This window comes from Crinia signifera, chromosome 8 (assembly GCF_055691185.1).
Source record: "Crinia signifera chromosome 8, ASM5569118v1, whole genome shotgun sequence".
Classification (NCBI taxonomy): Eukaryota; Metazoa; Chordata; class Amphibia; order Anura; family Myobatrachidae; genus Crinia; species Crinia signifera.
In genome coordinates this window covers 172,060,581-172,083,751 of record NC_139224.1, presented here as the reverse complement: position 1 = coordinate 172,083,751, position 23,171 = coordinate 172,060,581, and the positions used below count along the sequence as shown (strand labels likewise).

General features: G+C 49.2%; 1 protein-coding gene across 1 annotated transcript in view; it reads right to left on the bottom strand.

Annotated features, from left to right (window-relative positions):
* Window positions 1-23,171, bottom strand: part of MSH4 (mutS homolog 4) — a 93,914-nt gene that overhangs the window by 2,843 nt on the left and 67,900 nt on the right. Inside the window, 4 exon segments of the mRNA XM_083158254.1 lie at window positions 500-628; window positions 14,709-14,827; window positions 22,308-22,508; window positions 22,875-22,999. Coding sequence (XP_083014380.1) covers window positions 500-628; window positions 14,709-14,827; window positions 22,308-22,508; window positions 22,875-22,999 — 574 coding nt within the window.

Sequence of the window (23,171 nt, the reverse complement as noted above, 5' to 3'; positions counted from 1 at the left end):
AGTCCCAATGGGCCGCTGCGGCAGCAGCCCATAAACATGGATTCTGCACATGGGCAGTAGCAAGAACGATACCGGACTGGGAATATGCTTATATGGACTGCTGCCGAACCAGCCCATAGAGGCTGGGGTCCAGCACATGCGCCGTACAGAAGAAGCTGCCATGTCACCACCTCGTTACAGTGACAGTAATATGGGCATTGTAACGTGGGGGGTGAAGCTGCAATGAAGTGATTTCATCACCACGCCCCCAGACCGCCTCCTCCACGGCCTCCGACTAGGAACACGGCTGCTTCCTCCCTTGTGCTCCCAGTGGGAAAACACCCAATGTAGGCAGGTGTGATTAATGGATCCAAGGGCCATATTCAGTAATGTATAACTTACAGTAACTTGGAGACTAATCACCAGCTAGTGCCAAACAATAAATGCATTATACAGATATACCTGTAATAAGATATGTACTATGGCCTACTACTACATTATAGACGGGGAAACATAATACCTTTACACCTAGAAGGTGCTCACAGACAGCGTAGCAGATTCCAATGCCTTCCTCTGTGCTGGTTCCTCTTCCCAATTCATCAATAATGATCAGTGACTTATCATTCGCGTTCTGGATTATATACGTTATCTATAAGAGAAACATCATGTCACACATAACTAATCAGCTGCACCTGCAGTGCACATGGTTTTGTCCATCTAAGAAGGATTTTGTCAGAGTGAACCAGAATAAGGCCCATTGTATTTGTGTACAATGCGTTGGTTTGGGAGCAGTGCAATTGTCCTGACTCTAGAAAAGTCCAGTTGCTTATCCAGTAGGTGGATTTATGGGGGACAGCACATTGTACAGCCGCATTCGCTGCGGTACTTGTACACCGGTTATGCACATAGCGGAGCTAAGGGCCATAAGCGCCCCCAGAAGATGACTGTACCATACAGGCAGGTAGAGGTGCAGGAACAGCGGTAATGTAGGTAGAACAGGCCGGTCTCTTGAAGCTAAGAGGGCAACGTCCGTCTCCCACTACTTCACTCTACACAGTACCAAGATGGTGCTGGGTATTGTTCTATCCGTGGTGGCCATTTTGTTAGGGAATAAATACGTTTTTATTGTGTTATTGTGGGTGAACAGGAACAGTAAGCCAGTACCTGGGTAATCAATCATGGTATGACCTGATAAACCCCCTGATGCATCTGTCCGCCCTCTGGTCAATCACCCCATACATACTTCTCTCCCATTCTAACCACCATCTACCAAGCTTGTGACAGAACCACTTCATTTCTCAGACAAGACCCTATATAACAATTCCAAAAGGCCAATAGGGTGGTAGGATTTCCTGTTTGTGTGTGTGTGTGTGTGGGGGGGGGGGGGGAATAACTTTTTTAAGCCAAAAAACTCTGTAATAGAAGACCAACAAAAAGACAACACTATAGCAGTGTTTCTCAACTCCGGTCCTCATATGCTTCTAACGGTTCATGTTTTCATGATTTTTGTTTCCACAGTGAACGATTAAAGAATTCCAGAAGCTGTGACCTGAATAAGGGACTTGGTGATGGAGTTGAAAACCCCTGCAAAACACAATGAGAGAACCTGTAGGTTGGAAAAGGGAGCAGGTATTGAAAGCAAGGTGTTTCTCTCCGTGCTCTGTGCAGTGTGTTAGCTGAGTATCTGTGTAGGTGACTAGGTGTTTCTCTCCGTGCTCTGTGCGGTGTGTTAGCTGAGTATCTGTGTAGGTGACTAGGTGTTTCTCTCCGTGCGGTGTGTTAGCTGAGTATCTGTGTAGGTGACTAGGTGTTTCTCTCCGTGCTCTGTGTTAGCTGAGTATCTGTGTAGGTGACTAGGTGTTTCTCTCCGTGCTCTGTGCGGTGTGTTAGCTGAGTATCTGTGTAGGTGACTAGGTGTTTCTCTCTGTGCGGTGTGTTAGCTGAGTATCTGTGTAGGTGACTAGGTGTTTCTCTCTGTGCGGTGCGTTAGCTGAGTATCTGTGTAGGTGACTAGGTGTTTCTCTCCGTGCTCTGTGCTAGCTGAGTATCTGTGTAGGTGACTAGGTGTTTCTCTCTGTGCTCTGTGCGGTGTGTTATCTGAGTATCTGTGTAGGTGACTAGGTGTTTCTCTCCGTGCTCTGTGCGGTGTGTTAGCTGAGTATCTGTGTAGGTGACTAGGTGTTTCTCTCCGTGCTCTGTGTGGTGTGTTAGCTGAGTATCTGTGTAGGTGACTAGGTGTTTCTCTCTGTGCGGTGCGTTAGCTGAGTATCTGTGTAGGTGACTAGGTGTTTCTCTCTGTGCGGTGTGTTAGCTAAGTATCTGTGTAGGTGACTAGGTGTTTTGTGCTCTGTGCGGGGTGTTAGCTGAGTATCTGTGTAGGTGACTAGGTGTTTCTCTCCGTGCTCTGTGCGGTGTGATAGCTGAGTATCTGTGTAGGTGACTAGGTGTTTCTCTCCGTGCTCTGTGAGGTGTGTTAGCTGAGTATCTGTGTAGGTGACTAGGTGTTTCTCTCCGTGCTCTGTGCGGTGTGTTAGCTGAGTATCTGTGTAGGTGACTAGGTGTTTCTCTCTGTGCTCTGTGTTAGCTGAGTATCTGTGTAGGTGACTAGGTGTTTCTCTCGGTGCTCTGCGTGGTGTGTTAGCTGAGTATCTGTGTAGGTGACTAGGTGTTTCTCTCCGTGCTCTGTGCGGTGCGTTAGCTGAGTATCTGTGTAGGTGACTAGGTGTTTCTCTCCGTGCTCTGTGCGGTGCGTTAGCTGTGTATCTGTGTAGGTGACTAGGTGTTTCTCTCCGTGCTCTGTGCGGTGCGTTAGCTGAGTATCTGTGTAGGTGACTAGGTGTTTCTCTCCGTGCTCTCTGCGGTGTGTTAGCTGAGTATCTGTGTAGGTGACTAGGTGTTTCTCTCCGTGCTCTGTGCGGTGCGTTAGCTGAGTATCTGTGTAGGTGACTAGATGTTTCTCTCCGTGCTCTGTGCTGTGTGTTAGCTGAGTATCTGTGTAGGTGACTAGGTGTTTCTCTCCGTGCTCTGTGCGGTGTGTTAGCTGAGTATCTTTGTATATGACTAGGTGTTTCTATCCGTGCTCTGTGCGGTGCGTTAGCTGAGTATCTGTGTAGGTGACTAGGTGTTTCTCTCCGTGCTCTGTGCGGTGTGTTAGCTGAGTATCTGTGTAGGTGACAAGGTGTTTCTCTCCGTGCTCTGTGCAGTGCGTTAGCTGAGTATCTGTGTAGGTGACTAGGTGTTTTTCTCCGTGCTCTGTGCGGTGTGTTAGCTGAGTATCTGTGTAGGTGACTAGGTGTTTCTCTCCGTGCTCTGTGCGGTGTGTTAGCTGAGTATCTGTGTAGGTGACTAGGTGTTTCTCTCCGTGCTCTGTGCGGTGCGTTAGCTGAGTATCTGTGTAGGTGACTAGGTGTTTCTCTCTCTGCTCTGTGCGGTGTGTTAGCTGAGTATCTGTGTAGGTGACTTGGTGTTTCTCTCCGTGCTCTGTGCGGTGTGTTAGCTGAGTATCTGTGTAGGTGACTAGGTGTTTCTCTCCGTGCTCTGTGCGGTGCGTTACCTGAGTATCTCTGTAGGTGACTAGGTGTTTCTCTCCGTGCTCTGTGCGGTGTGTTAGCTGAGTATCTCTGTAGGTGACTAGGTGTTTCTCTCCGTGCTCTGTGCGGTGTGTTAGCTGAGTATCTGTGTAGGTGACTAGGTGTTTCTCTCCGTGCTCTGTGCGGTGCGTTAGCTGAGTATCTGTGTAGGTGACTAGGTGTTTCTCTCCGTGCTCTGTGCGGTGCGTTAGCTGAGTATCTGTGTAGGTGACTAGGTGTTTCTCTCCGTGCTCTGTGCGGTGTGTTAGCTGAGTATCTGTGTAGGTGACGAGGTGTTTCTCTCCGTGCTCTGTGCGGTGTGTTAGCTGAGTATCTGTGTACGTGACTAGATGTTTCTCTCCGTGCTCTGTGCGGTGCGTTAGCTGAGTATCTGTGTAGGTGACTAGGTGTTTCTCTCCGTGCTCTGTGCGGTGTGTTAGCTGAGTATCTGTGTAGGTGACGAGGTGTTTCTCTCCGTGCTCTGTGCGGTGTGTTAGCTGAGTATCTGTGTAGGTGACTAGATGTTTCTCTCCGTGCTCTGTGCGGTGCGTTAGCTGAGTATCTGTGTAGGTGACTAGGTGTTTCTCTCCGTGCTCTGTGCGGTGTGTTAGCTGAGTATCTGTGTAGGTGACTAGGTGTTTCTCTCCGTGCTCTGTGCGGTGTGTTAGCTGAGTATCTGTGTAGATGACTAGGTGTTTCTCTCCGTGCTCTGTGCGGTGTGTTAGCTGAGTATCTGTGTAGGTGACTAGTGGTTTCTCTCCGTGCTCTGTGCGGTGTGTTAGCTGAGTATCTGTGTAGGTGACTAGGTGTTTCTCTCCATGCTCTGTGCGGTGTGTTAGCTGAGTATCTGTGTAGGTGACTAGGTGTTTCTCTCCGTGCTCTGTGCGGTGCGTTACCTGAGTATCTGTGTAGGTGACTAGGTGTTTCTCTCCGTGCTCTGTGCGGTGTGTTAGCTGAGTATCTGTGTAGGTGACTAGTGGTTTCTCTCCGTGCTCTGTGCGGTGTGATAGCTGAGTATCTGTGTAGGTGACTAGGTGTTTCTCTCCGTGCTCTGTGCGGTGCGTTAGCTGAGTATCTGTGTAGGTGACTAGGTGTTTCTCTCCGTGCTCTGTGCGGTGTGTTAGCTGAGTATTTGAGTAGGTGACTAGGTGTTTCTCTCCGTGCTCTGTGCGGTGAGTTAGCTGAGTATCTGTGTAGGTGACTAGGTGTTTCTCTCCGTGCTCTGTGCGGTGTGTTAGCTGAGTATCTGTGTAGATGACTAGGTGTTTCTCTCCGTGCGGTGTGTTAGCTGAGTATCTGTGTAGGTGACTAGTGGTTTCTCTCCGTGCTCTGTGCGGTGTGTTAGCTGAGTATCTGTGTAGGTGACTAGGTGTTTCTCTCCATGCTCTGTGCGGTGTGTTAGCTGAGTATCTGTGTAGGTGACTAGGTGTTTCTCTCCGTGCTCTGTGCGGTGCGTTACCTGAGTATCTGTGTAGGTGACTAGGTGTTTCTCTCCGAGCTCTGTGCGGTGTGTTAGCTGAGTATCTGTGTAGGTGACTAGGGGTTTCTCTCCGTGCTCTGTGCGGTGCGTTAGCTGAGTATCTGTGTAGGTGACTAGGGGTTTCTCTCCGTGCTCTGTGCGGTGCGTTAGCTGAGTATCTGTGTCAGTGACTAGGTGTTTCTCTCCGTGCTCTGTGCGGTGTGTTAGCTGAGTATCTGTGTAGGTGACTAGATGTTTCTCTCCGTGCTCTGTGCGGTGCGTTAGCTGAGTATCTGTGTAGGTGACTAGGTGTTTCTCTCCGTGCTCTGTGCGGTGTGTTAGCTGAGTATCTGTGTAGGTGACTAGGTGTTTCTCTCGGTGCTCTGCGTGGTGTGTTAGCTGAGTATCTGTGTAGGTGACTAGGTGTTTCTCTCCGTGCTCTGTGCGGTGCGTTAGCTGAGTATCTGTGTAGGTGACTAGGTGTTTCTCTCCGTGCTCTGTGCGGTGCGTTAGCTGTGTATCTGTGTAGGTGACTAGGTGTTTCTCTCCGTGCTCTGTGCGGTGCGTTAGCTGAGTATCTGTGTAGGTGACTAGGTGTTTCTCTCCGTGCTCTCTGCGGTGTGTTAGCTGAGTATCTGTGTAGGTGACTAGGTGTTTCTCTCCGTGCTCTGTGCGGTGCGTTAGCTGAGTATCTGTGTAGGTGACTAGATGTTTCTCTCCGTGCTCTGTGCTGTGTGTTAGCTGAGTATCTGTGTAGGTGACTAGGTGTTTCTCTCCGTGCTCTGTGCGGTGTGTTAGCTGAGTATCTTTGTATATGACTAGGTGTTTCTATCCGTGCTCTGTGCGGTGCGTTAGCTGAGTATCTGTGTAGGTGACTAGGTGTTTCTCTCCGTGCTCTGTGCGGTGTGTTAGCTGAGTATCTGTGTAGGTGACTAGGTGTTTCTCTCCGTGCTCTGTGCGGTGCGTTAGCTGAGTATCTGTGTAGGTGACTAGGTGTTTCTCTCCGTGCTCTGTGCGGTGTGTTAGCTGAGTATCTGTGTAGGTGACGAGGTGTTTCTCTCCGTGCTCTGTGCGGTGTGTTAGCTGAGTATCTGTGTACGTGACTAGATGTTTCTCTCCGTGCTCTGTGCGGTGCGTTAGCTGAGTATCTGTGTAGGTGACTAGGTGTTTCTCTCCGTGCTCTGTGCGGTGTGTTAGCTGAGTATCTGTGTAGGTGACGAGGTGTTTCTCTCCGTGCTCTGTGCGGTGTGTTAGCTGAGTATCTGTGTAGGTGACTAGATGTTTCTCTCCGTGCTCTGTGCGGTGCGTTAGCTGAGTATCTGTGTAGGTGACTAGGTGTTTCTCTCCGTGCTCTGTGCGGTGTGTTAGCTGAGTATCTGTGTAGGTGACTAGGTGTTTCTCTCCGTGCTCTGTGCGGTGTGTTAGCTGAGTATCTGTGTAGATGACTAGGTGTTTCTCTCCGTGCTCTGTGCGGTGTGTTAGCTGAGTATCTGTGTAGGTGACTAGTGGTTTCTCTCCGTGCTCTGTGCGGTGTGTTAGCTGAGTATCTGTGTAGGTGACTAGGTGTTTCTCTCCATGCTCTGTGCGGTGTGTTAGCTGAGTATCTGTGTAGGTGACTAGGTGTTTCTCTCCGTGCTCTGTGCGGTGCGTTACCTGAGTATCTGTGTAGGTGACTAGGTGTTTCTCTCCGTGCTCTGTGCGGTGTGTTAGCTGAGTATCTGTGTAGGTGACTAGTGGTTTCTCTCCGTGCTCTGTGCGGTGTGATAGCTGAGTATCTGTGTAGGTGACTAGGTGTTTCTCTCCGTGCTCTGTGCGGTGCGTTAGCTGAGTATCTGTGTAGGTGACTAGGTGTTTCTCTCCGTGCTCTGTGCGGTGTGTTAGCTGAGTATTTGAGTAGGTGACTAGGTGTTTCTCTCCGTGCTCTGTGCGGTGAGTTAGCTGAGTATCTGTGTAGGTGACTAGGTGTTTCTCTCCGTGCTCTGTGCGGTGTGTTAGCTGAGTATCTGTGTAGATGACTAGGTGTTTCTCTCCGTGCGGTGTGTTAGCTGAGTATCTGTGTAGGTGACTAGTGGTTTCTCTCCGTGCTCTGTGCGGTGTGTTAGCTGAGTATCTGTGTAGGTGACTAGGTGTTTCTCTCCATGCTCTGTGCGGTGTGTTAGCTGAGTATCTGTGTAGGTGACTAGGTGTTTCTCTCCGTGCTCTGTGCGGTGCGTTACCTGAGTATCTGTGTAGGTGACTAGGTGTTTCTCTCCGAGCTCTGTGCGGTGTGTTAGCTGAGTATCTGTGTAGGTGACTAGTGGTTTCTCTCCGTGCTCTGTGCGGTGTGATAGCTGAGTATCTGTGTAGGTGACTAGGGGTTTCTCTCCGTGCTCTGTGCGGTGCGTTAGCTGAGTATCTGTGTCAGTGACTAGGTGTTTCTCTCCGTGCTCTGTGCGGTGTGTTAGCTGAGTATCTGTGTAGGTGACTAGATGTTTCTCTCCGTGCTCTGTGCGGTGCGTTAGCTGAGTATCTGTGTAGGTGACTAGGTGTTTCTCTCCGTGCTCTGTGCGGTGTGTTAGCTGAGTATCTGTGTAGGTGACGAGGTGTTTCTCTCCGTGCTCTGTGCGGTGTGTTAGCTGAGTATCTGTGTAGGTGACTAGATGTTTCTCTCCGTGCTCTGTGCGGTGCGTTAGCTGAGTATCTGTGTAGGTGACTAGGTGTTTCTCTCCGTGCTCTGTGCGGTGTGTTAGCTGAGTATCTGTGTAGGTGACTAGGTGTTTCTCTCCGTGCTCTGTGCGGTGTGTTAGCTGAGTATCTGTGTAGATGACTAGGTGTTTCTCTCCGTGCTCTGTGCGGTGTGTTAGCTGAGTATCTGTGTAGGTGACTAGTGGTTTCTCTCCGTGCTCTGTGCGGTGTGTTAGCTGAGTATCTGTGTAGGTGACTAGGTGTTTCTCTCCATGCTCTGTGCGGTGTGTTAGCTGAGTATCTGTGTAGGTGACTAGGTGTTTCTCTCCGTGCTCTGTGCGGTGCGTTACCTGAGTATCTGTGTAGGTGACTAGGTGTTTCTCTCCGTGCTCTGTGCGGTGTGTTAGCTGAGTATCTGTGTAGGTGACTAGTGGTTTCTCTCCGTGCTCTGTGCGGTGTGATAGCTGAGTATCTGTGTAGGTGACTAGGTGTTTCTCTCCGTGCTCTGTGCGGTGCGTTAGCTGAGTATCTGTGTAGGTGACTAGGTGTTTCTCTCCGTGCTCTGTGCGGTGTGTTAGCTGAGTATTTGAGTAGGTGACTAGGTGTTTCTCTCCGTGCTCTGTGCGGTGAGTTAGCTGAGTATCTGTGTAGGTGACTAGGTGTTTCTCTCCGTGCTCTGTGCGGTGTGTTAGCTGAGTATCTGTGTAGATGACTAGGTGTTTCTCTCCGTGCTCTGTGCGGTGTGTTAGCTGAGTATCTGTGTAGGTGACTAGTGGTTTCTCTCCGTGCTCTGTGCGGTGTGTTAGCTGAGTATCTGTGTAGGTGACTAGGTGTTTCTCTCCATGCTCTGTGCGGTGTGTTAGCTGAGTATCTGTGTAGGTGACTAGGTGTTTCTCTCCGTGCTCTGTGCGGTGCGTTACCTGAGTATCTGTGTAGGTGACTAGGTGTTTCTCTCCGTGCTCTGTGCGGTGTGTTAGCTGAGTATCTGTGTAGGTGACTAGTGGTTTCTCTCCGTGCTCTGTGCGGTGTGATAGCTGAGTATCTGTGTAGGTGACTAGGGGTTTCTCTCCGTGCTCTGTGCGGTGCGTTAGCTGAGTATCTGTGTCAGTGACTAGGTGTTTCTCTCCGTGCTCTGTGCGGTGTGTTAGCTGAGTATCTGTGTAGGTGACTAGGTGTTTCTCTCCGTGCTCTGTGCGGTGTGTTAGCTGAGTATCTGTGTAGGTGACTAGGTGTTTCTCTCCATGCTCTGTGCGGTGTGTTAGCTGAGTATCTGTGTAGGTGACTAGGTGTTTCTCTCCGTGCTCTGTGCGGTGCGTTACCTGAGTATCTGTGTAGGTGACTAGTGGTTTCTCTCCGTGCTCTGTGCGGTGTGATAGCTGAGTATCTGTGTAGGTGACTAGGTGTTTCTCTCCATGCTCTGTGCGGTGTGTTAGCTGAGTATCTGTGTAGGTGACTAGGTGTTTCTCTCCGTGCTCTGTGCAGTGCGTTAGCTGAGTATCTGTGTAGGTGACTAGGTGTTTCTCTCCGTGCTCTGTGCGGTGCGTTAGCTGAGTATCTGTGTAGGTGACTAGGTGTTTCTCTCCGTGCTCTGTGCGGTGCGTTAGCTGAGTATCTGTGTAGGTGACTAGGTGTTTCTCTCTGTGCTCTGTGGGGTGTGTTAGCTGAGTATCTGTGTAGGTGACTAGGTGTTTCTCTCCATGCTCTGTACGGTGTGTTAGCTGAGTATCTGTGTAGGTGACTAGGTGTTTCTCTCCGTGCTCTGTGCGGTGCGTTAGCTGAGTATCTGTGTAGGTGACTAGGTGTTTCTCTCCATGCTCTGTGCGGTGTGTTAGCTGAGTATCTGTGTAGGTGACTAGGTGTTTCTCTCCGTGCTCTGTGCGGTGCGTTACCTGAGTATCTGTGTAGGTGACTAGTGGTTTCTCTCCGTGCTCTGTGCGGTGTGATAGCTGAGTATCTGTGTAGGTGACTAGGTGTTTCTCTCCATGCTCTGTGCGGTGTGTTAGCTGAGTATCTGTGTAGGTGACTAGGTGTTTCTCTCCGTGCTCTGTGCAGTGCGTTAGCTGAGTATCTGTGTAGGTGACTAGGTGTTTCTCTCCGTGCTCTGTGCGGTGCGTTAGCTGAGTATCTGTGTAGGTGACTAGGTGTTTCTCTCCGTGCTCTGTGCGGTGCGTTAGCTGAGTATCTGTGTAGGTGACTAGGTGTTTCTCTCTGTGCTCTGTGGGGTGTGTTAGCTGAGTATCTGTGTAGGTGACTAGGTGTTTCTCTCCATGCTCTGTACGGTGTGTTAGCTGAGTATCTGTGTAGGTGACTAGGTGTTTCTCTCCGTGCTCTGTGCGGTGTGTTAGCTGAGTATCTGTGTAGGTGACTAGGTGTTTCTCTCCGTGCTCTGTGCAGTGCGTTAGCTGAGTATCTGTGTAGGTGACTAGGTGTTTCTCTCCGTGCTCTGTGCGGTGTGTTAGCTGAGTATCTGTGTAGGTGACTAGGTGTTTCTCTCCGTGCTCTGTGCGGTGCATTAGCTGAGTATCTGTGTAGGTGACTAGGTGTTTCTCTCCGTGCTCTGTGCGGTGTGTTAGCTGAGTATCTGTGTAGGTGACTAGGTGTTTCTCTCCGTGCTCTGTGCGGTGCGTTAGCTGAGTATCTGTGTAGGTGACTAGGTGTTTCTCTCCGTGCTCTGTGCGGTGTGTTAGCTGAGTATCTGTGTAGGTGACTAGGTGGTTCTCTCTGTGCTCTGTGCGGTGTGTTAGCTGAGTATCTGTGTAGGTGACTAGGTGTTTCTCTCCGTGCTCTGTGCGGTGTGTTAGCTGAGTATCTGTGTAGGTGACTAGGTGTTTCTCTCCGTGCTCTGTGCGGTGTGTTAGCTGAGTATCTGTGTAGGTGACTAGGTGTTTCTCTCCGTGCTCTGTGCGGTGCGTTAGCTGAGTATCTGTGTAGGTGACTAGGTGTTTCTCTCCGTGCTCTGTGTGGTGTGTTAGCTGAGTATCTGTGTAGGTGATTAGGTGTTTCTCTCCGTGCTCTGTGCGGTGTGTTAGCTGAGTATCTGTGTAGGTGACTAGGTGTTTCTCTCCGTGCTCTGTGCGGTGCATTAGCTGAGTATCTGTGTAGGTGACTAGGTGTTTCTCTCCGTGCTCTGTGCGGTGTGTTAGCTGAGTATCTGTGTAGGTGACTAGGTGTTTCTCTCCGTGCTCTGTGCGGTGCGTTAGCTGAGTATCTGTGTAGGTGACTAGGTGTTTCTCTCCGTGCTCTGTGCGGTGTGTTAGCTGAGTATCTGTGTAGGTGACTAGGTGGTTCTCTCTGTGCTCTGTGCGGTGTGTTAGCTGAGTATCTGTGTAGGTGACTAGGTGTTTCTCTCCGTGCTCTGTGCGGTGTGTTAGCTGAGTATCTGTGTAGGTGACTAGGTGTTTCTCTCCGTGCTCTGTGCGGTGTGTTAGCTGAGTATCTGTGTAGGTGACTAGGTGTTTCTCTCCGTGCTCTGTGCGGTGCGTTAGCTGAGTATCTGTGTAGGTGACTAGGTGTTTCTCTCCGTGCTCTGTGCGGTGTGTTAGCTGAGTATCTGTGTAGGTGACTAGGTGGTTCTCTCTGTGCTCTGTGCGGTGTGTTAGCTGAGTATCTGTGTAGGTGACTAGGTGTTTCTCTCCGTGCTCTGTGCGGTGCGTTAGCTGAGTATCTGTGTAGGTGACTAGGTGTTTCTCTCCGTGCTCTGTGCGGTGTGTTAGCTGAGTATCTGTGTAGGTGACTAGGTGTTTCTCTCCGTGCTCTGTGCGGTGTGTTAGCTGAGTATCTGTGTAGGTGACTAGGTGGTTCTCTCTGTGCTCTGTGCGGTGTGTTAGCTGAGTATCTGTGTAGGTGACTAGGTGTTTCTCTCCGTGCTCTGTGCGGTGTGTTAGCTGAGTATCTGTGTAGGTGACTAGGTGTTTCTCTCCGTGCTCTGTGCGGTGTGTTAGCTGAGTATCTGTGTAGGTGACTAGGTGTTTCTCTCCGTGCTCTGTGCGGTGCGTTAGCTGAGTATCTGTGTAGGTGACTAGGTGTTTCTCTCCGTGCTCTGTGCGGTGTGTTAGCTGAGTATCTGTGTAGGTGACTAGGTGGTTCTCTCTGTGCTCTGTGCGGTGTGTTAGCTGAGTATCTGTGTAGGTGACTAGGTGTTTCTCTCCGTGCTCTGTGCGGTGCGTTAGCTGAGTATCTGTGTAGGTGACTAGGTGTTTCTCTCCGTGCTCTGTGCGATGTGTTAGCTGAGTATCTGTGTAGGTGACTAGGGGTTTCTCTCCGTGCTCTGTGCGGTGTGTTAGCTGAGTATCTGTGTAGGTGACTAGGTGTTTCTCTCCGTGCTCTGTGCGGTGTGTTAGCTGAGTATCTGTGTAGGTGACTAGGTGTTTCTCTCTGTGCTCTGTGTTAGCTGAGTATCTGTGTAGGTGACTAGGTGTTTCTCTCCGTGCTCTGTGCGGTGTGTTAGCTGAGTATCTGTGTAGGTGACTAGGTGTTTCTCTCCGTGCTCTGTGCGGTGCGTTAGCTGAGTATCTGTGTAGGTGACTAGGTGTTTCTCTCCGTGCTCTGTGCGATGTGTTAGCTGAGTATCTGTGTAGGTGACTAGGTGTTTCTCTCCGTGCTCTGTGCGGTGCGTTAGCTGAGTATCTGTGTAGGTGACTAGGTGTTTCTCTCCGTGCTCTGTGCGGTGTGTTAGCTGAGTATCTGTGTAGGTGACTAGGTGTTTCTCTCCGTGCTCTGTGCGGTGCGTTACCTGAGTATCTGTGTAGGTGACTAGGTGTTTCTCTCTGTGCTCTGTGCGGTGCGTTAGCTGAGTATCTGTGTAGGTGACTAGGTGTTAGTCTCCGTGCTCTGTGCGGTGTGTTAGCTGAGTATCTGTGTAGGTGACTAGGTGTTTATCTCTGTGCTCTGTGCGGTGTGTTAGCTGAGTATCTGTGTAGATGACTAGGTGTTTATCTCTGTGCTCTGTGCGGTGTGTTAGCTGAGTATCTGTGTAGGTGACTAGGTGTTTCTCTCCGTGCTCTGTGCGGTGTGTTAGCTGAGTATCTGTGTAGGAGACTAGGTGTTTCTCTCCGTGCTCTGTGCGGTGCGTTAGCTGAGTATCTGTGTAGGTGACTAGGTGTTTCTCTCCGTGCTCTGTGCGGTGTGTTAGCTGAGTATCTGTGTAGGTGACTAGGTGTTTCTCTCCGTGCTCTGTGCGGTGTGTTAGCTGAGTATCTGTGTAGGTGACTAGGTGTTTCTCTCCGTGCTCTGTGCGGTGTGTTAGCTGAGTATCTGTGTAGGTGACTAGGTGTTTCTCTCCGTGCTCTGTGCGGTGCGTTAGCTGAGTATCTGTGTAGGTGACTAGGTGTTTCTCTCCGTGCTCTGTGCGGTGTGTTAGCTGAGTATCTGTGTAGGTAATTAGGTGTTTCTCTCCGTGCTCTGTGCGGTGTGTTAGCTGAGTATCTGTGTAGGTGACTAGGTGTTTCTCTCCGTGCTCTGTGCGGTGTGTTAGCTGAGTATCTGTGTAGGTGACTAGGTGTTTCTCTCCGTGCTCTGTGCGGTGTGTTAGCTGAGTATCTGTGTAGGTGACTAGGTGTTTCTCTCCGTGCTCTGTGCGATGTGTTAGCTGAGTATCTGTGTAGGTGACTAGGTGTTTCTCTCCGTGCTCTGTGCGGTGCGTTAGCTGAGTATCTGTGTAGGTGACTAGGTGTTTCTCTCCGTGCTCTGTGCGGTGTGTTAGCTGAGTATCTGTGTAGGTGACTAGGTGTTTCTCTCCGTGCTCTGTGCGATGTGTTAGCTGAGTATCTGTGTAGGTGACTAGGTGTTTCTCTCCGTGCTCTGTGCGGTGCGTTAGCTGAGTATCTGTGTAGGTGACTAGGTGTTTCTCTCCGTGCTCTGTGCGGTGTGTTAGCTGAGTATCTGTGTAGGTGACTAGGTGTTTCTCTCCGTGCTCTGTGCGGTGTGTTAGCTGAGTATCTGTGTAGGTGACTAGGTGTTTCTCTCCGTGCTCTGTGCGGTGTGTTAGCTGAGTATCTGTGTAGGTGACTAGGTGTTTCTCTCCGTGCTCTGTGCGATGTGTTAGCTGAGTATCTGTGTAGGTGACTAGGTGTTTCTCTCTGTGCTCTGTGCGGTGTGTTAGCTGAGTATCTGTGTAGGTGACTAGGTGTTTCTCTCCGTGCTCTGTGCGGTGTGTTAGCTGAGTATCTGTGTAGGTGACTAGGTGTTTCTCTCCGTGCTCTGTGCGGTGTGTTAGCTGAGTATCTGTGTAGGTGACTAGGTGTTTCTCTCCGTGCTCTGTGCGGTGTGTTAGCTGAGTATCTGTGTAGGTGACTAGGTGTTTCTCTTCGTGCTCTGTGCGGTGCGTTAGCTGAGTATCTGTGTAGGTGACTAGGTGTTTCTCTTCGTGCTCTGTGCGGTGCGTTAGCTGAGTATCTGTGTAGGTGACTAGGTGTTTCTCTCCGTGCTCTGTGCGGTGTGTTAGCTGAGTATCTGTGTAGGTGACTAGGTGTTTCTCTCCGTGCTCTGTGCGGTGTGTTAGCTGAGTATCTGTGTAGGTGACTAGGTGTTTCTCTCCGTGCTCTGTGCGGTGTGTTAGCTGAGTATCTGTGTAGGTGACGAGGTGTTTCTCTCCGTGCTCTGTGCGATGTGTTAGCTGAGTATCTGTGTAGGTGACTAGGTGTTTCTCTCCGTGCTCTGTGCGGTGTGTTAGCTGAGTATCTGTGTAGGTGACTAGGTGTTTCTCTCCGTGCTCTGTGCGGTGTGTTAGCTGAGTATCTGTGTAGGTGACTAGGTGTTTCTCTCCGTGCTCTGTGCGGTGTGTTAGCTGAGTATCTGTGTAGGTGACTAGGTGTTTCTCTCCGTGCTCTGTGCGGTGTGTTAGCTGAGTATCTGTGTAGGTGACTAGGTGTTTCTCTCCGTGCTCTGTGCGGTGCGTTAGCTGAGTATCTGTGTAGGTGACTAGGTGTTTCTCTCTGTGCTCTGTGTTAGCTGAGTATCTGTGTAGGTGACTAGGTGTTTCTCTCCGTGCTCTGTGCGGTGTGTTATGCGACTGAGTATCTGTGTAGGTGCTTTGATACCTCCTTCATTTCCTTCATGAACGTTGAGGAATTTGTTTCAATATCATCGTCCATTCCTATTCTAGTGAAGATCTGTTCAGCGATTCTGAAAGAGCAATATTCTGCTGGGACAAAGGACCCTGTGACACATAAAACACCTCACGTTTGTACTCAGACAACTTCAATACATTAAAATGGGTTGGATACGAAATCCTGGCGCTCATTATCCTGACAGTTTCCGGTAAGTGTTTTTCTCACGGGTCAGTATTTTAACCCTACCCCATAAAGCTAAAATATAAATATTGAGATGAAATAGTTATTAATGTGTCCTCATACCAGACATTGCTGACTAACTGCCAGGCCAGGGACTTAAATAATTTTTATTGCAAATAAAATAAAATACAACCCACATGCAACAACATTTAGAGCAATGGTTCCCAACCTTTTTCATCTCCCGTACCCCTTGATTAGACTTTTCATTTATGAGTACCCCCTCATCTCAATTTGAAATGTCCACAGTACTTACGAGTGTAGTGGAAGTGAGCAGTATGCGTGTACTAATGCGTGTCCTTATATTAAGGAGTAGTATGCAGTCAGGAATCCACTGTGTCTGGCCGCTGGCTGTGTACTGTCAACGGGGTTCCCATTAATGCCTGTAGGATTAATGCCACTGCTTTCTCGACACCTGACATGGGGCAGATGATTGCTGATGTTTGAGGGCAGTGTAGGTAGCTCCTAGTGGATTGCTGGTCAGGCAAAAGCGCAAGGAGACACTAATGATGCTGCAGACAGAACCAAATGTGACACAACGTGGTTCGTCTCCATGGCAATGGGAATCTTCTGCCGCCATCAAAAGACTTTTCCTTCTTCCGCCATTACCAATGTTATTTTCAAGTACCCCCAACTGGTCTGCAGAGTACCCACAGGGGTACTAGTACCCCAGGTTGGGAACCACTGATTAAGAGCATGATTCAAAGCTGCATATAATGGCGGTGTGTACGGCGTTGGGCACATTTCTGCTACTACACGTGATCGATCATTCCTAAAATGATTTGTGTACGCAGACGCTCAATCATTCACAATAACTGTGCTGGTGCGTCAGTATTGGCAGGTTGGAGGCTGTGTTTCAGCCTTTCCATGTGTTTCTGCAAACTTGGGGGGGGGGGGTGTGTGATTCTAGTTCACCCACTATTTAGCGAGTTTGGCCCCGCCCCTATGTTTTGGAGACTGCTCATGTGCAATTATGCAGCTCCCCTTTGCAAATGGCTTCGGTGACTTGCATAGTTGCTGAGCCCTTTTGCAAGCATGGGGGCAGGCCGGGGATCGCCCATACGAACTTCCAGCATTCAGACCGGCGATCTTTACAGCTTACCGAGCTAACCTGCATTGGCCACTTGGTTGATCCTGCCCTGGTGGCAGCTATCAGGCCGGGGGATAGATGGGCACTTTGGAGTGCACTAAGGTGGCATAAGGAACAGCATAGGCTATAATGAGGATATCAGGAAATGATGGCAGCGCGTTTTTGTGCTGTGACCCTTACAGAGAACGTCCATTACCTTGGAAACAAGTTGGAGTTCTGGGTTCTTACTAGCATTGCACAGAGCAGCTTATGAACACACATTCCTACCCTCAGCAGGGCGGCGTTCCCAGGGAGGCAGAGAGAACTCTCACGTGGCTACAGACTCTGTGCATAGACGATAAGTTATGGTTATAACCTCACCCCAAACAGCATCACGCTGGGCAGCAAGAGTTGTTCATTATGTGTTGGCATAACATGGACGGGGAAGTAGTGTGCATGTGTGTGTGTGTGTATGGGGGGGGGGGGGGGGGTGATTATCACTTTAAAATATAGCAATGACATGTGTATAAAATATCTATACATTGTAAATGAAGATGTACAAATACACTATGGGGGAAATTTACTAAAGGAAATTTGTAAAAAAATAGGTGTATTTGTATCCAGAAATACACTTATTTTTTACATTTACTATCCCGAAAATACGGCAATTTGTATTCGTATTCATGTGTATACGAATACAAATTGCCGCATTTTTGGGACAGTAAAATTCAAAAATAAAGTGTATTTCTGGATACAAATACACCTATTTTTTTTACAAATTTCCTTTAGTAAATTTCCCCCTATATGTTAAGTACACACCTTTCACAGCCATGAGCTATAAGTCTAACTGCTGCCGATGGTCAGCTATGATTGCTGAAATCATAACCAACCCTGCAAGAATTCATCAAGATTGCTGTTACCTAGGAGACTGCGAGACTATCACAGTTTTTCCTTTGCTTCATATTTAGGGGCCTAATTCAGACTTGATCCGAAAGCAGATTTTTTTTTCTCAAACGAACAAAACCAAGTGCACTGCAGGTGGGGCAGATGTAACATGTGCAGAGAGAGTTAAGATTTGGGTGGGGGGTGTTCAAACTGAAATCTAAATTGCAGTGTAAAAATAAAGCAGACAGTAATTACCCTGCATAGAAACAATATAACCCACCCAAATCTATCTCTCTGCACATGTTACATCAGCCCCACCTGCAGTGCAGCATGGTTTTGCCAGTTTGTGAAAAAAAATCTGCTTTGCGACCAAGTCTAAATTAGGCCTCATATCCCTACTGCAGCCTCCTGCGCAATTTAATATATCTCCTTTCAGCAAACACTAATAACCAGAATACTATGGGGGAAATTTACTAAGAATACGAATGTTCGTATTCGTATTCTTAATACGAATGAATATGAATGCATACGGCTGTTTTAATACGAATGCATACGGCTGCATACGAAGTGTCAAAATGGTACAATTTGATGAAGGTGTGAACGGAGGACCAGGTGGCAGAAGCTCCCCGACCAGCTGCCCAGGAAGGTCCCACCGAGGGTACTGAGTGGGCCCTAAGGGAAGAAGTTACTGGTTTCTTAGCCAACAGGTAAGCCTGCCGAATGGTAAGCCGTAGCCACCAGGCCAGAAATTGCTTAGATGCGGGCCAACCCCATTTAGTAGCATCGTATAAAACGAAAAGGGAGTCCGTCTTGCGGAATGAGCTGGACCACGTCCAGAGAGCACAGGTCTGGTGAGTCATCCTCAGGAGAAAAAGCACAATTTCCTGGTTTAAATGAAACCGGGTGACCACTATAGGTAAGTAATCTAGTCTTGTGCGAAGAACCGCCCTGTCACTATGGAACACCAGAAAAGGTGAAACATGCGACAGTGCCGACAAATCCGAGACCCTACGAGCCGAGGCAACCACCAGTAAAAAGAAGGTCTTCAAGGACGGGAAGCTCTTATCTGCACAACAACGGTGGAAAGCCTGCCATACCCGGTAGTAAACGCGGGCAGATGAAGGTTTGTGGGCCACGATCATGGTGCGAACCACACTCGGGGAGAAACCCTTTGCCCTCAAGATCCGGGTCTCAAGAGCCAGGCCGTCAAAGCCAGTCTCTTCAGATCTGGGTGTCAACAAGGACCCTGTGTAAGAAGGTCCTGGTGCAGGGAAAGGGGCCATGGGGGTGCTATGGACAGACCCTGTAGATCTGAGAATCACGGCCTCCTCTGCCAATTGGGAGCTAGGACGATGGCCACCAGAGACTCCTGCTTGAGGCGCCGGAGGAACTGAGGCAGCAGGGGCACCGGAGGAAAAACATATATCTTTAGAAACGGCCAAGGAGCCGTCAGGGCGTCTACTAGGAAAGCGTCTGGATCCCTGGTGCGGGAGCCGAAGCAGTGGATCTGACGATTCAGACGTGAGGCCATCAGGTCGATCTGTGGAGATTCCCAGCTGTCGACCAGTAAACTAAAAAACCTCCGGGTGAAGCCTCCACTCGCCTGCCTGAATATCCTGGCGGCTTAGAAAATAGGCTTCCCAATTTTCTATGCATGGTATGTAGACCGCCGAGAGAGCCAGGAGGTGAGTTTCCACCAAAGTTAAGATTCGGGCAACATGGCCCCTCTGCTCCGAGTGCCTCCCTGATAATTGACATAAGCCACTGACATGTACCTTGACCGCCTGTCCTTGTACTAGGTGGTGCACTTGATGAAGAGCGCAAAAAATCACCCTGAGTTCCAGAACATTGATGGGAAGGGTCGAATCCTCTTTTGAACAACATCCTTGGAAAGAATGACCGTCCAGGACGGCTCCCCAGCCTCTCCAGTCGGCGTCTGTTGTGAGGAGAAGCCAGGATTGAATTGCGAAAGGACATCCCCTCGTTAGAGTCTGAGAGCGGAGCCACCAAGTCAAGGAGGCACGTGCCCACTGTGGAAGAACAAAGGTCTTTGACTTGAGGGTTTCGGTCGTTCGATCCTATCTGCGGAGGATTTCCATCTGTAGAGGGCACGAATGTAATTGGGCCCACTCCACCATCTCGAAGCAAGATACCATTTTTCCCAGTACTCGCTTGCAGAGGTGAAGGGAGACCCTGCGATGATGAAGCAAATCCTGTAGGAGCATTCTCAATGCTGACACCTTGTTCTGTGGCAAGTAGACCCTCTGAGTCCTTGAGTCCAGACGTGCACCCAAGTGAATCATGGACTGGTCCGGAACCAGGGAAGATTTTATTCCAATTGATGATCCACCCGTGGGACTGAAGGGTTTGAATCGTCAACTGCAGATGGTAAGATAGGGTGTCTGGAGACTGCGCCAATAGAAGCAGATCGTCCAGGTATGGCAGAATACGCACCCCCTGTAGTTGAAGGGTGGCTGCCATCACCTTAGTGAAGACTCTGCGTGCAGTGGAGAGTCCGAACGGAAGGGCTCGAAACTGGTAGTGCTTGTCCCGGACTGCAAACCGAAGGTACTTTTGATGGTCCTCCCTGATAGGGATATGAAGATAAGCGTCCGAATGACAGGGGAAACGATAAAGTCCCCTGGTTGGAGCGCTTGCACAATGGAGTGCAGAGAATCCATTCTGAACCGAGGAACCCAAAGAAAGATGTTGAGGTTCTTCAGGTTCAAGATGGACTGAAATGACCTGTCTGGTTTTTGAACTAGGAAGAGGTTCGAATAGAACCCCTTGCCCTTCTGTAGGGTGGTGATAGGCACTACCACACCTGTTCGTAGAAGGGTCTGAATAGGTTGTGACATGGCTAGGGCCTTGCCTGGGCCACCGTGAGCCCCGTTGTGAAGAAGCGGGATGGTGGACGCTCCCGAAAAGCCAGTGCGTACCCCCGGATGTCACCCAGGAGTCGGAGGTAGTTGTCTGCCACACTGAGTGGTATTGCAGCAGATGTGCCCCACCTCCTCGTGGACAGCTGACGGATAGTCATGTGGCTGGCTTGTCAGGCTGCTTCGGAGCCTGACGGCGGCCTGACCAAGACTGGCCGCCATGGGAGGAGAAACCCCGCTTGGAAGCTGGGGGAGTCTTTGCCGTGGGCTGGCCTTTAGCCTTTCTTTGCGGCCTAAAGGAAGGCGCGCAAGCCTTTGGAGGAGCCGAGGGCAAGAAAGCAGTCTTCGTGGAGAAGATCTTGTCCAATTCAGGACCAAAGAGAACCTCCTCTGAGAAGGGGAGAGCCTCAAGGGCCTTCTTGGACTCGGGGTCTGCGTTCCAGGTACGGAGCCAGAGCTCCCTACGTGCCACCACCAAAGATGCGGAGATTCGGGAAGACAACGCCGTAGCATCTCAGAACGCCTCTCCCAAATACGCGGAAGTCTCTCTAATCTGGTCCACGTATTTAACCAAATACAACTGACGAGTGCCAGAGTTGATGTGTTGCAACAACTCGGTCGCCCAGTCCGAAATGGCCCAAGCCACCCAAGCAGAGGCCATAGCTGGACAAGCTGCGACCCCTGCATTGGAAAAAATTATCTTTAGAAGATGTTCCAATTTTCTATCAGTGGGGTCCTTAAGGGACGTCACTGTAGGAATCGGGAGTGTGGTGGATTTAACTAACCTGTCCAGATGTGCATCCACCTGTGGAGAAGACTCCCACTTGAGATGATCCGCTTTCTCAAACAGGTACACCGAAGTAAGGTGCTTGGACACCGGAAACTTCTTATTCAGATGGGACCATGCCTCTTTCAGGATGTTGTTGAGCTGTGAAGAAGGTGGGAAAACAGCGGACGCCTTCTTCTTTTGCTTGAAGAGAGGAGTTTCCTCCGTCGCCGGTTGGTCATCCTTAATATTAAAAGAAGAACGGACAGCCTTAATGAGAGCATCAACACGTGCTTGTGTCATGTGATCATCCTGGTTGGAGTCTCCCTCCTCCTCCTCCGTGTCCACTTCCACAACCTCCCTGTGGTCTGACTCATCCGAGGAGGTAGGACAAGGAAGGGCCTCGTGGCAACGCCTGCGCTTAGCAGAGGGAGCCAGTAAGGACTTTAGGGAACTGAAAACCTGGACCAGACCCTGGACTGAGGAGGAGAGATTATGAATCCAAGCCGGTTCTGGCTGTTGCTGTTGAGAAACCACCAAGGGTGTATCCACAGCAGGAGCCGGTGGTGGTGGGGGCGGCAAAGGGCCCTAGCCCCTGCCAACTGTGATGTCAGCTTCCTCATGGCAAAAGAGAGTGAGGCTGCCCAGTCAGGTGCGGTTGATGGGACCGACCCAGGGGGCCCCTGCTGAGAGCCCTCAGTGGTCACACACACCTCCATGTTCACACGTTGAGAAATTTTCCTTGTACTTAGTGGTAAGTATATGCTCGCAGATTGGGAGCTGACCCATCCGCTGAAGGCACAGCCCTGGAATTCCTGGAAGATATGCTTCCACTTTCCACCCAGCACAGCAGTAAAAAGGTAGAGTATACACTCAAAACTTCCTACTTGAGCTGATAGGGCCTGACACTGTCTTTGACAGAGAAATAAAGAGGAGAGCAAAAGCACATAACCAGTTGCTCACACTAAAATAGTGTGGAAGCGCCAGCACAGCTTTAAAAAAAAAAAAATGTTTAAATAAATGTTAAATAAAACCTTAACTTAAGAAGGGCTCTGGAGAGCCCTCCTCTGTGACCTGTTCTCTCAGGCACCAAGAAAAAACTGAGGCCCGGGGGGGCAGGGTACGGGGAGGAAGAGCCCCTGGGCTGCACTGCAGAAGTCTTAACTCCTTAGTGCCCTGTGTCGCAGAGCTCCACCCATACCCATTGTGCCAGTGACCACCATGGCACGTGAGCAAAATTAGGAATCACCATTCTTTTGAATGGTGATCCCAATTTGTATTCTGTAATACGAACGTGCCACAAATAGGAATACGAGTATTTTTGGTATAGTAAATGCCAAAAATACAATATGCGTAAAAAATTTGTATTTTACTATGAAAATACGATTTTATAACGATTTTACCTTAGTAAATTTCCCCTATATGTCACAATCATTAAATTACATCTTAGGAAATTGACAGGCCGAATACTGGTGCAGCCAGACAGACCAACACTGTCACTATTATCCCCATCATCAGAATGGGGTGAGGTCTATTAGAAAGTAGGCCGTCTTTGCATAGAACATGGGTGTGGTTTGCAGATTTGGGTGGAGAAAAACTGATCAGATGGATCATGGTTGGGGTTTATTTTGTCCCCATTTTCATACTGTAATATTTATTAACAATTAACAATAGGCTGCAATGTAATAAATAACAGTTGTTTCCCCTCTCGTCGGCCATGAATGCAGTTTCTATAGAATTCAGGTTATTACCTATCTGTGCCATTATCTGACAGAGTGCAATCTGTTTAAGGTATGTTGACTTTCCACTCATATTTGGCCCAGTGAGAATGATAAAGTTACTCCCCTCACTTATAAAGGTGTCATTGGCTACTGGTTTCCCCAGCGCTATGTTTTCTAGGATCGGGTGCCAGCCCTGCTTAATCGCCATCGTATCCGTGAATTCCGGGCGAACTAGAGGAAGCACAAAATATAAATTACACAAGCAGAGACATAAACTATTAAGTAATGTACTAAGAACAAAATCCTCAGAATAATTTACTTTGTTAAAACAGAAAAAGGATTCAGAGATTAACTGGTAACATATATAATTTTTTAAATATTAGAAACACTGTATAATCGTAAACCATTATAACCTTTATATCTACACAAACTCTAACCGTAAAGCTGAATTTTGAAAAATAATAAAATACCCCAAATTTAGGACAAAATAAAAAAGAATGATGGTGGGGGTTAGGCTGCAGATTGAAATGGGGGTTAGGTTCAGGAACTTACAAGAGGGGGGGGGGGGGCGGTTAGGTTATGGCAGCCCGCTCTTACCGTAGTCAGACAGCGTGCAGACGTTGGCAAAGGACAGCAGCATATCAAGCATAGAGACCGTGTCTGATAACTTATACAGGCAATGGATGTGTTCATAGATCTCGCCCAGAAGCTTGCACACCGTCCTGAAAAATACATATACGGAAAGGTCTCGCACCCTCGGATGTCATGGAGCGGATTATGTGGTCACAGTATGGGAATAAGTTGCTCAGAAAAAAAAAAAATTGTATTTATGGACTCATTGAAAGATGGAAGGGATGTTGGTGTTTTACAGAGGGGCAGTTTTTGCTACCGCAC